This window comes from Poecilia latipinna, unplaced genomic scaffold (genome assembly GCF_001443285.1).
Source record: "Poecilia latipinna isolate Pla-1442-1.1 unplaced genomic scaffold, P_latipinna-1.0 Scaffold494, whole genome shotgun sequence".
Classification (NCBI taxonomy): Eukaryota; Metazoa; Chordata; class Actinopteri; order Cyprinodontiformes; family Poeciliidae; genus Poecilia; species Poecilia latipinna.
Window position 1 is genome coordinate 201135 of NW_015113110.1, and position 16204 is coordinate 217338.

The following is a 16204-nucleotide window of genomic DNA, read 5'->3' on the forward strand; positions in this document are numbered from 1 at the left end:
TTAACAACTACTCTGCATTTGCAGAAGTATCACTTACTACTAAGAGACATCTGCTATATTTTTACATACTAATAATCTGTTTTGTTTGTGTAAATAGAAGAACATGCCGTTCTGGAGGGTGTCTTGTCGGGCAGATCTGGAGGCTTTGAGCCATGCACTGGAGATGGACTACCTCTAGAGGGCAGCAGCTACCAACATCTGTGCTCTTTAATTTCTGAGTGCATTTGTGAACCAGCCTGTTGGGACTAATGTGGAGTCAATATTGCTGAGCACCGCAGCAGAGACATTAACATCAGGCGTGTGGAAGAGTAAAGAGTTTGAAGCATAGTGCATAAAAGGACGCAGACATGAAGTCAAAAGGGCTTCAATCAAACTGTGTGGAAGAAAAAAAGGGACCAAAGCTTAACTAATCCCAGGGAACCATGGTTAGTACTGCAAGTATTAAACAAAATATGAAAAGCAACTTTTTTTTGTTCTTTTTTTTTTTGACTTCATCTCAAGTTCTTGGATTTGTGTCCCAATTGTTGCACTGAATGCAAATTCTGACTTTCTGTTTCATGAACTCAATGTTAGAATCAACACAGATGAAATGTTTAGATTCTTCAAGCTTTTACTGCTATGTGGAGAAATCATTCCTCTGGACAATACTATTTTTAGACCAAGAAAACTTTATGCAATACACAACTGCTTACTTCCACTAAAATTGATGTTAATTCATGACATGTCATGTTAAATCATAGTTTTTCTTATATTTAGACATGGTCTGTGATTTGTCACCAGAATGATGGTTATTTATTATGGGTTTAAATTTACAACACAGTAAGTTAGTATGACAGTTTGTGCGTGTGTGTAAACAAAATCATTTATTAAGGCTACAGCTATGTTCTTGTAAAAACGTCGTGTAAGATGTTGCCATGCAGATGCTGTGTTTTAGACTGGTGCTTGAAAACTTACATTTGATTTTGGGTTGTAGATTGATTTCCTTTCTGCTTTAATTTCCCATTAACCTGTAGATAAACTGTTATGGCTATGGTTGTGCATGTGCTGATTACAAAGCCTGCGAGCTTAGTCATGGTTTGTATATAATGCCTTATTGTCCATTTCTTCTGACAATTTAAGTAGAAATGATTTAAAAAAATAAATTAATTGCATTTTGGGGGATCATAGAGTTGGAATTTCATCTTTTTTACACAAAACTGCTCTATAAAGGGATAAACAAAACAATAAGGGTATAGAAAAATAATCGATGATGGTGTAAATTACATTTTTTATTAAATTTATGCAAAGTAGAGATGCATTAATCACAGCTTTGTTCTAGTTTTCATAGTTCTGACTGACAACTGAACAACTCAGTCTATTCCAATTACGTTCAAAGCACAATATGTTTAACGCCATTCAAAATACAAGTACATCTGAGAAAAATACAATATTGAATAAAAGTGCAATATCTCATGCCAGTCATCTCAGAAAGTGAAGTTCATATTACATAGAATCATCTTGTACTTTTGGTGATTATGACTTCCTGATAATGAAAACTCAAATTTCACTATCTCAGAAAATTAGAATACTGTGAAAACGGACATTATTGGAAAAGAGTGGCATCACACCCTAATCAACTAATTAAAGTCCCTTAAAGTCTAACTTTGGGCAAATACACCATCATGGGGAGGACTGCTGACCGGACGGATGTCCAGAAGACAGACGGTCATTGACAACCTTCAAAAGGATGGTAAACCACCAAAGGTAATTTCTGAAGACACTGATTGCTCACAGTGTTTTGTATCTATGCATTTTAGCATTCATATTTAAACATCCGATTTGAATTTGTCTGATGCAATTTTCTAATATTCTAAGATGCAGCATTTTGGGTCTTCTTTACTTGTAATCACTAAAATAGTACAAAAAATAATTGAAGCTTGAGATATTTTATTCTATTTGTAAAATGGCTGTTTCATGTTCTGAGATGACTGGCATGAAAAATTCCACTTTTACTAGATGTATTTGTATATACAGTTAAAATAAGATATTTGCATGCTCTGTGTAAAATTGAGTATTTTTCAAATGAAAAAAAAAAAATCAAAGTTGTTTAAAATTAAAGTTATTTCAAAATCCAAAATAAAATTAGTGTGTTCGAGAGATGAACATGGTGCAAAAACATGGAAACAAACTTTGCAATAAATAAATAAATAAATAAATAAATATCACTCATGAATCTGGCATTTTGTTATTTACAGTTTGTTTACAGTAATTCTGAGAAAAACCAGAAATGGTGATTAAAAAGTTTCATATTTTCTGTAATACATGTAAATGTGTGGTTTCAGCGTTTAATTTCTAATACAATTAAACATGTTCATTTTTAAATGTTCCTACACAACACAAAATGGCTCCTGAGATTTTTCATTCTCTCTATTAAATCTGCAAAAGCAATTTCCTCTATGCCACTGTGTTCAAATAAAGCCTAATTGAATAGATAATTGTATCTGTTGCTTGATGGATAGTTCCCAAATAGTTTAACAGTCCTTTCCTCCACAATCAAAATGCTAATATGTAGCAAATAAAAATGTTTTTTTTATTAAATCACAAATATAAACGATTACAGAAGTCCTCTCAGCAGGAGTTGTACAGAAACTCTGATTTGATGTAATACATTGATAAATCAATCATTTATCATTTTTGTAACTGAGCCATGTTGTTTAACACTCCTTTCTCCTATAAATAGTCATTGTAAATGCCGCCCTGTGTGTGACTGATGGGAATTGCTGTGACGAGGATGCGACTGTTTTTTCAAAATAATAATTATGGAATTCAGATTTCTAACTATAACGTGTTTCATTACCAGATGGGTTGCACAAAAAGTATTACTAAATAACATTCAGGATTTTATAGATTTGTATGATATCCTGCTTTGGCTTAAAGTTTTCTAGCAGACTGGAAACATTTTAACATTCTGCATTTTAAATGTCAGCATTATTCTTTTTATAACAAGAAAAAACTTTTATGACAATGTTCTAGAAAGGTTAGCAATCGGTATAAAGATGGTAGAGGTCACAACAGCAAATGTTTATTGTTGCAATGCAGATTACAAGCATTACTGACCCTGTACCTTATGACCAGTTTAGTCATTTAGGAAATGTCTCCCTCTTTAGGGCAAAAAATGAGTTACAACAGGGTAACTACCAGTACTCTTTTAGTGTATGTTTTTCAGAATAAATACAATACATGTTCCATATATTTCATAAAATTTATTTATTCAACTGCATCAAATGTTACAAAAATCTCACTTCAAAGTTGTAAGTCTAAAATAATTTTTCACACATCATTATTAACATTCCACAAATACATAAATAGCAAAAAAAATAAAAATAAATAGTCAAATAAATAATATTTACATCATATTCATTCCCTATAATACACAAACAAGTGGGAAGTTTTGCACAAGTTAAATACTGTTTACAGAGATCATCTTGAAGCTTCTGATTGTGATGTTTGTGTCTGAAAGCGACAGACTGGCTTGCAGCATCTTTACACCTGCCATGCTCGGTTTTAAGGTTATGGACTGGGTTGCTTTTCCTCCTGGACGAAGTGAGGGCATCCTGCAAAAAGACAAGAAACACCGTATTAAATACATGGCTTGGAAACGTTTAAAACCAGAAGATTATAATGCTTGGATCTTTTATTTTTGGCATATTGTTCTCTATGACTTCTTTCAGACATTAGTCACACCCACATTCCTTCAGAATTGACACGCAATTATGTAATGTAGTTATCAGTGACACTCCTTTGTGCGACATTCTCTCTTTTGTTAAAATTATAATGCACTGCCAAGGATGTGAGGTTAAGCATTCATCATATGACCAAGTCATTAAAATAACAAAACCAGAATCCTACCTGAATTGCTCTTTGTCACCAATTAGCCCGGCCCCAGCCACAGTCAATAATCCACTGACTGGGTGAGAAAACGGGTTGGTGAAAGTCACGGAGGCAGTGAGCTCTTTGTTTGACACAATGGAATTTTCCTCTGTGACCTGCATGAAAATAAACCGTAGGTAAACCCAGAAAATTCACCAAAAATGTACCCTGCAACTTCAGGGTTTTGAAAAGCCAAAGTGTTTGATGGGAACATTATAAGTACCTGGATAGTGAGGCCTGAGGTGGCGATGTTGAACTCCTCGGAGGCAAGCACCCGTTCACTGGTGGCCATGTCCTCCAGGACAACTGCCAGGTTGATGAGGTCATCTCCCACAACGTGTTCATACTGCGTTGGAAGGATATGCTCCTCGATGACTTTAACTGGAAAAAGGGAGAAGCCAAAGAAATTATGAGGGTGTGTAAAAATAACCAGCAAATGTATCCACGACAGATTAGAAACGTGGTTCGCATAATGTGGAACAACATGCAGCGATAATCAGATTTTGATACTGTTCACAAGGGAAATATGAAGCAAATTTAGAGCTTTACGATGAGCTGTGAAGTGGAGCTTTTCTTCAGTAAAAAACTACTTTAATTTTTTTCCCTTAATTTTATTTTTACAACTTTGACTATGAAACTTAAATATTAATAGAATGTACAATTTTAGGGGCGACAAAATGTGTAGATGGGACCAGCAGACTATTTACCTTCCATTGGTGCCAGCTGTATGACACCGTGTTTTTCCCAGAAGGTTTCGGAGGGGCTGTGGTTGTACTCTTTTGCCTGAGCATTCAAATGCACTTTCATCATCTTTGGTATTTTCTGCTTGTTCATAATTTTCACCAGGCAGACGATTGGTTCCCCAGCAACAGGATGTTTAGCCAGTGTCAAGAAGACAATCACTCCCTTGGATGCAGTAGCTAAAAAAATGAAGAAAACCAGTGTGAATTGAGATGTTTTCCTCAAAGAATTAACTTTAAGCTCTAATGAAATCTCTAGAATTACAATGTACCTCTGCGCAGTGTTGAGTCATCTGATATTGTGGAGCTTTGTGATGAAAGTGTTGACGTAGGACCTGTTTTGTAAAAGAGTGCAATAAAGAGGTAGATAAGAATCATTCTGTTTCACAAGATTAGCTTCGGTGGAAATGTACTTGAATGTTTTGTTTGGGATTCCTACTTTTTATCCATTTGTAGTCTCCTGTGATGTTCTGCACTCTAGGATAGCCGATGGCTTTAGTGCAGATTAGGGATCCGATTCTCTCGGTGTCTTTGCTGAAGCCGACCACCTGGTCATGACTTGACAAGATGATTGTGTGCACATCAGCGTTTACTGCAGCATAGACAAATGGGATGTCATAAATCAGGTCTGTACGCTGATTCCTGATCCCTTTGACTGGAGCTGGTCCACAGCAAAACACTCCTACACAGGGAAGATAAATAAGAAAAGTTCAAGTAAAAGTTCAAAAAGCCTTAACACAGAAAAAAAATAAAAAAAATAAAATAAATACAAAGCAAAACTTCTCACACACCTCCACTCCTCTCCTGTGGGGTTGGATCAAGAACCTGCCAGCCATCCATCTTTGGCTCAAGATCACTGCGCCTCATCCAGCACTCCACCCACACATGAAAGTTCCTATTCAAAAAGTCCAACAATATGGTGGTTAATTAAAAAAATTTAGAATGATAAGCAAGGACTCCTACTCATATCCAGATGTTGATCACAACTGACCATATGCTGTCATTGCTGCGGTTCAGCTTCTGCCCTGTTTCGCTGTAGTACTCTTCAATCACCAGGTTGGCGTTGGTGTCGTGAGCGGAGTTGAAGTTTGTGATGACACGGGAAGGAATGCCGAGAACTCTCATGACTGAAAGATGTAATAAAAACATAAACGTTTACCGACAGGCAAAAATATTTAACATTCTTGTCCAAAGACAGCATATGTGAAGGTCCTTTTTTTTTATCAACTGGGTATAATTACCTGTGCACATGACTGCTGCAAACACCCAGCACTGTCCATACTTGACTGGGCTGTAACCAGACTTGACCCACAGTCTCAAGATGTCCCCACTTCCTGTCCACTTTGAGGGACTGACACCCTGTTTGAAGTCACCAGTCCAATTCCCTTTCAGCACACCGCAATCATCCTCAGAGTTAATCTAAAGTCAAAACACAAGACAAGTTTTATTGCCAACCCCTGAAAGTGATGAGCAAATGTGGAAACGACATGCAGAATGTTCTAAGTTAATGACTACCCTGAGAGAAAGCCATAATTACAGTGTGCTGTGTCTTGTGACGCTTTTGAGCTGAGATCTTGCCAAGACATGTGACTCTTTACAAGAAGCACAATGTCTCAGTTCTGCACACACCTGATTTTATTATGCAAATTATGCCCTCAGAGGTGTGGGAAGGAACACTGTTTGGATGGGATTTGTTCCCGTTTTATACTTTTTGGCGTGCTGTTTCTGAGGTCTGTTTACACTCACCATGGCAGAAACAACGCGGCTGATGTAGACAGGGTTGGATCTGTTCATGTAGTCCTTCTTTCTGTTTTTTTGATGCTGGGGGCTGACTTTGAGCAGATCCAGACAAGCTTCCAAAATCCCAGGCTCATACTGTGCAGAGAAGTGGTGGGGAGGGGGAAAGCATTAAAAAATTATACTTTATAGGCTCCTGAATGTTGCAGCTTGTTAACACAAGCTCTAGTGAAAGGCATTCCAGTTCTGAGTTTGCACAAAATCTGTTATAAATATGTTCTGTTAGGTGGGAATAGCTTTCATACCAGATCAAAGGACCAGGGTCTTGAGACAAGGTTGTTCGGGGTCCCCATAAAGAGCAATCCAGAGTCACTCAGGACATATTCCTCCCTCTGGTCCTCAAATGGAATATAAACGGCATCCTCTGAAAAACAGAAAACTTTTCATTAGAGCACTGCAATATCTAATAGTTCAGCTGGAAGGGTACGTCTGGCCCTATTAGGTCTGACTTCTGGTGCTGAGCATTTGTCCAAATGATAATAAAGTAACATGTAAGTTTTGAAAAGTGTAACTGGGCAGAATACTAACTAAATGTTGCACCAAAATGTATGTGTTGTGGAAATAAGTTGTATGTAACATTAGAAAAACAAGCAAGTAACTGCAGTTATGTATATTAACATTTTGAAAAGTTATTGGTATTCATATTTTTATCAGGGGAATGAGTCAGAATACAAATGATTGCGATGTGTTTAACAAAGGATACATCTCTATACTTAATAGATTGGATAAACATTATAGACACACTAAAAGTCAATTTGGTTTATTAAGGCATATTTTTTATTAAGAATAAATATGAGTAAGCTTTTAAGACTCATAATGATCTGTGCTTGTCTTTGAAATTACTAATTTTATTCATTTCAAAAAGCTAATATATATTTTTAATTAGAACTCTGATTCAATAATAAAATAAAAGTTAATGGCTGATTGGAAACCACCTTCAAAGACTTATTCCGAAAGACATATCTATAAAAAAAAATTGCAAGTTCTGTTTTGATTGACCTTCTCCAACTGCAACATCAACACCAGAAAAATATTTAGTCTTTTACAAAAAGAAAAAACTAAACCGAAATAAACTCTGAACGCAGCAATTCTTTTGACCTCTACTCACCAGAGCACCAAGGGTTGCAGAGCAGGATGAAATCTCCCACCACAAAACTCTTCTGGCCATCTTGAGTGAACACATACAGCTGAAATTTGTAGCATCCCACCGGGGCAGAAGCAGGAGAGGAGACGGTGACGGAGAGTTCCTGGAGGTTCATGGTGCTTGGGTTGATGTAGGCATTCCAGCGGGTGGATGGGTGCTTTTCGGAGAAAGTGACTGGCATCACTGCGTAAAGACGACCTGAGGAAGAAAAGGTAAAAAATAATAATAAATAAAAGCACTGAAAGATTTTTTTTTTTTTTTATGTTTTTACCAACTTGTTGCAAAAGCAGATTTGTGCCAAGCACTCACAGTCTATAATATAAGTCCAGTAATACCTAGTGTAACTTTAATCCTCAGAGAATCCGTCTGCGGGTTGAAGGGTCGACCCTTTAGCTTGACGCTGATATTAAATGGGGCCCCTCTTCGCACCACCAGTTCTTTAGAGTTTCTGAAGCCATTCGTCCTGTGTCGCTGCTGATTTTCAGCCAGCTCCAGGTTGACCTGCTGAATGCCAAAGACTGCAACAAAAACCACAGAAGTCAGTTAATAACCACCATAAATGCAGATTGAAAACATAATTAAAAGAGAAATAGAGTGACAGCTTTTTTTCCCAGACGAATCTCACCTTCCATGTGTCTGTTTGTCTGTCTCGAAACAATGCAATGTGCTGCTCCAGAGGCTTCCTCCCATTATATAGAGCTTAGCTCCTCCCTTGGCCAGAAATTTATTGGATACATTAAGAGAGGGAGCTGGTTTTCCCTGATTGTTGCTAAGGCTTTTAGGTCATGCAGTACCAAAAACAAGCCACAACATGACACTCCCCTTCACGCAGTTGTGTGCCATTTTCACAGTTTCACTTTGCAAAATACACAGACTCACCCATCTGACAAAAGAAGATTGAGGTATGTAAGTAGTTTGGCTCGTGTGAAATGTTTCCGAATGTTACATGACTTTTGACAAACTGTAAATAACATGACAATGTTATCTGACTTTTTTTTTTTAGGTATGTAAAGTTTTCTTATGCATATTTACATACCTGATGACACCATAGTTATGCTATTTTTGAGAAGTATTTAACATATGGATATAATTTTGCAGGATTGATGGCAATTTGTGAAATATACCAATACTTCCAAAAAAATGATTAAAACTGATCATTTCTATTATAGTTTATTACAGAATCCACTTTTGGTGCACCAATAAACTGCTTTAATCTGGATCTTAAAACATTAAACATATATAAACATAATATTTTAAATTAGGATTTTTTTTCAATTATGTTTTTGTTTATAGACCTACTGTATGTTACCTAGTTTGAAAATTTAGAGAGACCAATTAAGCTGACAGTCATGTTCGTACACTGTGAGAGGAAGTGGGAGTACCCAGAGAGAACCCCCGTACACACAGAAAGAACATGCAAAGTCTAAGGAGAAAGACTTCAAACCCAGGACTTTTTTACGGCAAGGCAACAGTGCTACCAACTGTTCCACCATGTAGTCTTTATTTACATATTTGCTGCAAGATAACAATTCAGTATTGCAATGATTTGGAACATTATCTGTAGAGAATAAAGGGAGGGGTAAACTCTGTGAGCGTGTGAATTCCACCCAAACATGGAAAAAAAAAGGGAGACACACTGCAGACACCGACTAGAAGCAAACAAATGTTGCCTAAATGAAATATACTTGACCAATTTGCAAATTGTTTTACCATTAGCTAATAATACTATTAATTAAACAAATTTTTGCTGATTAGTTTAGACAGACTGCTCTCAATAGACCCTTCCAATCAATAAGAATGTGTCTGAATTTCTTCTTCTAAGTGAAACAGCAGCGTTCTGCACAAATGTTCCACATTTTAGTGTCCTGGGATTTAAAGTCTCACATTGACTCCTTCTGCAAACTTTACACAGCTCTTTGTCAATGTCATGTATAATTTTGAGCTTGTGGGGATTAGAGAACAATTTAAATGTATTCAAACCTGCAAACTGAGTTCCAATTTTTAAAAATCTAAAGTGCAAGTTATTATGACCGTCAAGCCCATTTACTGTACTTTAGTGGTTATTTTTAGACGTCCATTGCAAACCGGATGTACATTACAAACATTGCAAAGTCAGTAATGCATAGTCAGTATTTTCTCAGCTGTTATGGCTTTATCAACACAATCCTTAGAGAGGAAACTGTCAAGTAAGGACATTGCTTAACACAAGCGTGGGAGTCTGATTATAGGTAATTGTTCAGTGACGCAGAGGCCTACCCTCCACAAAAAACACAAAAAAATAAAACTGGTTTTACAAGTTTCATTCGTGAGATGCAGTTGGTATTGATAAGCACGCACATTGAGAGGGGTGGGATGCATTTTTGAACAGTGAGTGTCAACTCAAAGTCGTGCCATTCTTTCCATATCACATTATTGTGAGATGAAACATGGTGTTACAGTTGACGGGCAAATTGGATGTGGATTTGCCTCCAAATACGGAGCTACAGATGCCCGGATGTTTTAACTTAACGAATGTCTATTTGAAAGATGAAATAACATTGTAGAAAAATTTTTATTCTGATTAGATCGCAGACGAGATGCTAGACTTTTGTAGGCTAATTTGAAATCTACACGTATACTATTTTTTAATAACCGTTTCCAAAATTTGATCTCATTTTATGCTTATATTTGATTCTTAAATGAGTTTTCTTTTTTTAATATATTTAACGAGTAAAATGAGGGAAACTGTTTTTATTACTTGTGTTTTTTGTTTTTATTTTGATCAATTTTAACTTTTACAGAAAGCAAATTTTCAATCAAAGTTCATTTGCAAAGCACATTTCAGCAACAAAGCTGTTCAAAGTGCTTTACATCAGAAAACAATAAAAAAAATTAACGCTTGAAACATTACAATGCAAAGTGCAGTCATTGCGCATTAAAATAATGAGTAAGGGGGACATGGGGTCTTAGTCTAGATTTAAAGGAACTCAGTGTTTTGGTTATTTTACAATTTTCTGGAAGTTTGTTCCAAATCTGTGGTGCATAGAAGCTGAATGCTGCTTCTCATTGTTTGGCTCTGGTTCTGGAGACGCAGAGCAGACCAGAACCGGAACCAGTACCAGAACCAGAAGACCTGAGTGGTCTCAGTGTATCGTGCTGCTAAGCTGTTCAGTGACTCATAAACTAACAACAGTATTTTAAAGAGCTACAGGGAGTTAGTGTAATGTCATAAGTCATTGTAATGTCACAAGTATTTTTTTTAATTTTTATTTTAAAACCTCATAGATCTGATAGCACTGATAAAACTGCTAACATTTGATATATACATTTCTAGGTCAAAAATATCAACCTAACTAAACTGACACAGGTGAGCAGAATAACCCTAATGGTAAAATTGTACATGCCGTCCCTTCCTTCAGATACATCTAACAAGTTCTGTGTCAAACACGAGGAACGGTACAATCTGACGCTCTGCTGATGTCAGTGGCACTATTATTATTGTCAGCCAAACCGCAACAGCCTGTGACACAAATTTGATTGAGACAAGAAGTTCCAAATTCCTCTGATGACTTGGAAATGTTCCCTGTGTTCAATGAAAAGACTCGTTTAACTGCTGACGCAATCTTCAATGTAGCGGCAAACGATCTTTGAATCAGTGATCAGGTTGTACAAAGCTCAAGGAAATGCAGCTGTTTCCAGAATGTACTCGTTGTGTCCTACACAGCAACAAGCGTTTTCTCCCAAAGGAGGCATCCAAGTCACGCTAAAATCTCAGAAACTTTTGCTGGGGAACGTGATGCTAAATGTTACACAGACTGCATTTGTACAGTACTTTATTAAGTCTGAGTGTTTTATACCGCATTCAGCCATTCACCCATTTAATCAAACATCCACATACTGATGGCGTTTAGCTAAAGACAAAAGAACAAACTGAAAGTTCTTGTTCATGATTTCAGAAGTTAAGTTAGGCACAGAAACAGAACTGAGAATCGCCAAATAGAAATATGTAAGGCAGTTTTATGGAAATGATGCCGATGAAATTATGAGCATTCTCGTTATTTTTCACTAAAACCCTTCAGGTGTCCATTAGGAAGATGAAGTGGGAGATGAATTCTTTTTTCACCCAATACATCAATTCCAAAAGTTCATCAATAAATCATATGGCACCTTTTCATAGACGGATGTCATGGATCCCTTTACAAAGGGGAGCCAAGTAAAATATACTTGTAGTGTACAATACAAGAAAAACAATATTCATGAATGCCAATCATAGAAACCCAAGTGTAACATACAGCTTCTTGGAAAAAATGCCTCTAGGTGTGTTTTAATTGTATCCACTGAGCCCAAACCTATGAGGGAAATATGGAATGTACATTCCCCAGTCTGGGTGAAAAATCAGTCACCTCTAGTCCTGTTTAGTGAGTAGTCTAACAGCAGAGACAAGCCAGTCCCCTTCATATTATATCAGCTAAACAGACCATAACAGTAGTTGAATCGAATGAGTTATATCAAGTTTGTTATGTCTAATATCAGACATGACAGTCTGGGACAATAAAGTGTTAGCTATGTCTGAGTTTAGCTACAAGTAGTTGTTATTAGAAGAAAGTTTTAGGAAGATAATTACTGTTTGCACACACACTATTTGTACTTCTTTTCTTTTAACCAATGATACTTTAAAGCTGGATAAATGACAGCTTTATTTATCCAAGGCTGCAAAAATAATTATCCAGGCTTTTAAAGATAAATACAGAACAGGTTTTGCTGAAACAGGATGTTTTGTTTCACTCCTCATTAAATACTGTACAACCGTGACACACCTTCAGGCACTAGACAGAAATCTGTTCAGTACATGTGTTCCAATGCACGCCCATTTTTTGAATGCTGCCTGCAGGAGTTCACTGTTGTTGGGAACATTCAGCATAATGAGGGATAGGATTGTTTATGTCTAAAAATCATGAGAATCATGCAAAATGTGGGTTCTGGTGCTTCAAATTGAAATTTAAATATCCTTTTGGTCTATGCACAATATCCATATATATATATATATATATATATATATATATATATATATATATATATATATATATATATAAAACAATGCCAGTACTTAGTTTAACTAAATAAGGTACATACATTTCAGAGAATTCAAAATATACAACAATCACATTACTCAATGTCATATATAGCAACACAATAAAATAACACTTCAAAATGTCCCAGGCTTCCTAAAGGCACTTAGATAAAAACGTCTTTATTTCATGCGAGCTGATGGACCTATGGGTTTTCTTAAGAGGCATCATTCATGGTGAATTGTTCCTTGAGTCAGAACTGTCCTGAGGAAGTAAACTAATACAAAATCAAACCACCACTTGGAGAGAACCTCCATCTTGACATATGAATAGGAGTTTGAATGTCCAAACAGACACTTTCTTTGCAAAAAAAAAAAAAAAAAGTAAGCACCTCACAGGATCAAGACACGTTTTTCATTGAAAACTTTGTGTTGTCACTTTAGAGACATGAAATAAGCAACAGAAGATAGCTTGAAAATTTTTAGTTATAAATTAGGTGCATTTATATTTGACCAAAATATCCTAAATTGTCAGAAGCTGCAAAAATTGTGTTGCACAAATACATGCTTTGTGTGTTTTTATGGTCCTTAAAATGGCACTTAAACATCATTTTGGTTTTATCCCATTGAACATATTGTGTCTTTCATCAATTTAGTTTTTCACAGATTTTTAAAATAAACCCCATTTGTTCATTTTCCATAAATAAATGGGGTCATCCATTTGTGATTGAGTCAGGCTATTTAAGTTTCATTTAAGCAGGTTGTTGAATTTCAGTAAAATACACTGAACATTACAGAGTATTGTGTATGTGTAATACGATGGGTTTTACTCCTAAATCTTTTTTCAAACATTTTATTCCTAAAACTTAATAAGCAATGATCATAAATGAATATTTCTTTTAATATTATTGAAATGTAAAAATTAAACAAATTCTGGACTTAGAGAAAACTTCCCCAAAAATATAATCATACAAAAACAGTGTGAATACAGTAAATGAGCGTAGTGCTTTGCAATCATGATCAAATTTCACATACATCACAAAATAAAATAAAAAGTGTTCATTAAATGTCATAGTACAGTATCATATCGAGAGTCAAAAATGCAACAATCAACAAAAAAAAGTTTGATTATTAACAAAATATTTATACAATCATTAACAGAAAGACTAAATAAATCAGTACAGGGAAATGCTTAAAGCGTCATTTCTAAGATCCAGTAATCCTTGGCTTATTATAAACAAGGAAGTCTGAGATGTCATGCCACACATTGCTGTCGTGATAAAGATAATTCATGGAGGACTGAAGGGAGGGTTGAAGGGTGTGGGGGTAATACTCAAACAACCACAACACGATTCCCCACACCAGCGTGGCAAAGAGTGGGAACGGGTCTTGTTTGGGCGCAGGGATGAATCCTTTTTCAACAGCCAGTCGAGACAAGGCGAATAGGATTCTGGACAGCAGGTACATGTTGATCTGAGGTGATAAAGTAAAAAATTAAGAAACTGTCAATCGGCCCCAGGAAACAGATAGAATCAGTAACTTTAAAGGATGGGGAAAGGAATAAGAGAATCAAGTCAAAGTTTGGACTGTATCAGTACAATCATGAGTGAGCGGGGTGTGTCCCATTGGGTTCAGGACATAGGAAGTAGGTCTTTTAATCTGTACATATTCTCTGTCCAAGATGCACAGAGATGCACTAATGGGCAGATCTTAAAATTGTATTGTAAGTATCATTAGAATTAGTAACTATGATTTTTTAGGACTTGTGTTTGTTAATAAGAAGACTCAATAATTATTTTTTTTCTCCCTCATAAAAAGAGTTAAATATATTTTTCCTCTATAAGTCTAAAGTTGCAACAATTATTATAATTTTTTTTTTTTTTTTTTTTTTTTTGGTATTTCTACATAGATTTTTAGTTTTTGAACAAGTTTTATGGACCCAAACAGGTGAAGACAGAGCGGCAGCGAAGGAAACTTTTATTAAGCAGTTTTTAACTGTTTTTTTCCCCCCAGACACTCCTGCCCTACATAGCACCACACTCTACCTGGCTGTTAATATTGTTGTTGTCTCCAAACACCAGCCATCCTCCAACACAGGCAGCAAGGAAGGAGTGGGACTGGAGACTCTTTCCTTGAATCTTCTGCTGTAAGGCTTGCAGTCCTTTGTATGTGAACACAAAGCAGGCCAGGTTCCTGGAGTGGGTGTATGTGGCTTTCAAAATGGCTCGAAGCTTGTCTTTTAAACTACAATGGGAATAAATTCAATGTGTTCACACCCAAAATAGACAACGCTGTAAGTAAATGAAGTAAATGTTCACATCAGTGACTGACCTGCCACTTCTAAACAGAAATGTCATGACCAGGGCATGTGGTGCTCTGATCTTTGCTCCATATCTAAAACAAACATGATTCACTCAGTTAAAACACACCTGATTTAAGGTAAAATAACAGTAACTACTACTGCAAACATAATTTATTATGGCTATCTTCGACTCAATATGGGATGCATAGATCGAAGATAAAACGAAGTTAGGACTGCAGCTATACTGCAGCTGTATAATTAGCGCGGCTAAGCTAGCCAGCTGCTTGTGTTTTACTCACACAGCTCCGTTTCTGAATCCCTTCACAACAGCCAAGGCGGCTTTGTATTTATCCTGTTGTAAAAGGTTATTGATCGTGTACAGGACAGTTCTTATCAGGTCAGGACCTGCCATGACTTTCAATCGAACCAAGAGACGGAGAGGGGACACAAATAAAGGTTGCGACTCATGTGTCACACAGAAAATCGACCCCAGTCACACCCAAACTACTGGTTCCTGAGTCGCTCCTTTCTGAACGACTTACTTTGTGTAATCTTTTAAATGAGCTCAAATAATGATGATGATTTGTCGTTTAAATAAACTCAAATCAAATTGATTTCCTTGGCAAATTTTACATTCAATTTCAAATTAAGAAATTTTTTACTATATATATATAAATCCATTAAATACAAGCTATTCCTTGATAATTAGTCTTTAGATGTTTAAACCCAAATTACATTTTCATCACTAGAAACTAATTTATTAGAAGATGTTCTCATACAATCTTTTCAGTATGTTGACATTCCTGTACTAACAATCAATTTTGTTTGGTTCCTATGCATGTAATATTCAAATCTTTTGAGAAGCAGAACTTTGGGAATAGTTAAGCTGTGTGTAGGACACTGTAGGAGGAGCGAGAAGAGAGATGTTAACGACACAGTAATGATCCCACTTTCAGCATTTTAATAATTTTACTCGTCATTTGTTTTCATTAATCAGTTCAGGTCAATAGCACATCCGATTCATGTTACTGATAAATAAAATTAATCCACTGACTTTCACTTATCAAAAAATTATAGCTAAAACAATAAATAGTGATTTCACAACTGACAATGGATTACCACAATGCCGTCATTACAAGTTTGATACACTTTTGCATATTTCTACAGATTTATGTCCCATGATTTGGAACACAGTGGTGATCAGAGAGATAAGTAGCAAAATCAACCGTGCTGTAAACACAAAGGGTTTACAGCACGGGTAAACA

General features: G+C 36.1%; 3 protein-coding genes across 5 annotated transcripts in view; 1 reads left to right on the plus strand and 2 right to left on the minus strand.

Moving 5' to 3' along the window:
- Positions 1–1166, plus strand: part of eya2 (EYA transcriptional coactivator and phosphatase 2) — a 40305-nt gene extending 39139 nt beyond the window's left edge. For all 3 annotated transcript variants that reach the window (XM_015040066.1, XM_015040067.1, XM_015040068.1), the window contains exon 15: positions 98–1166. In XM_015040066.1, coding sequence (XP_014895552.1) covers positions 98–178 — 81 coding nt within the window. In that variant the 3' untranslated portion in view covers positions 179–1166. The remainder of the gene's footprint in view (positions 1–97) is intronic.
- A 2061-nt stretch (positions 1167–3227) lies between these two features.
- tgm5l (transglutaminase 5, like) lies at positions 3228–8322 on the minus strand. The gene is made up of 14 exons (XM_015040070.1): positions 8216–8322; positions 7926–8108; positions 7555–7788; positions 6692–6810; positions 6396–6524; positions 5891–6068; positions 5641–5776; positions 5441–5544; positions 5089–5331; positions 4922–4984; positions 4617–4829; positions 4133–4290; positions 3889–4025; positions 3228–3593 (listed from the first exon to the last, which is right to left on the minus strand). The coding sequence occupies exons 1-14, from the start codon at positions 8220–8222 to the stop codon at positions 3440–3442; spliced, it is 2058 nt and encodes a 685-aa protein (XP_014895556.1). The 5' UTR covers positions 8223–8322; the 3' UTR covers positions 3228–3439.
- A 4978-nt stretch (positions 8323–13300) lies between these two features.
- pxmp4 (peroxisomal membrane protein 4) lies at positions 13301–15441 on the minus strand. The gene is made up of 4 exons (XM_015040075.1): positions 15239–15441; positions 14969–15031; positions 14683–14881; positions 13301–14110 (listed from the first exon to the last, which is right to left on the minus strand). Exons 1-4 carry the CDS (start codon positions 15349–15351, stop codon positions 13844–13846), a joined length of 642 nt encoding a protein of 213 aa, XP_014895561.1. The 5' UTR covers positions 15352–15441; the 3' UTR covers positions 13301–13843.
- Positions 15442–16204: the final 763 nt, after the last annotated feature.

Excerpts from the sequence above, each read along its gene's own strand:
- tgm5l (XM_015040070.1), bottom strand. Across the intron at positions 5,777-5,890 it reads TGCAGCAGTCATGTGCACAG|TCATGAGAGTTCTCGGCATT; the intron begins GTAATTATACCC and ends TACATCTTTCAG. Across the intron at positions 5,545-5,640 it reads CGCAGCAATGACAGCATATG|GAACTTTCATGTGTGGGTGG; the intron begins GTCAGTTGTGAT and ends CTTTTTGAATAG.
- pxmp4 (XM_015040075.1), bottom strand. The coding sequence starts at position 15,351 with ATGGCAGGTCCTGACCTGATAAGAACTGTCCTGTACACGATCAATAAC. Across the intron at positions 15,032-15,238 it reads GGATTCAGAAACGGAGCTGT|ATATGGAGCAAAGATCAGAG; the intron begins GTGAGTAAAACA and ends TGTTTGTTTTAG. Across the intron at positions 14,111-14,682 it reads ACAACAATATTAACAGCCAG|ATCAACATGTACCTGCTGTC; the intron begins GTAGAGTGTGGT and ends TTATCACCTCAG.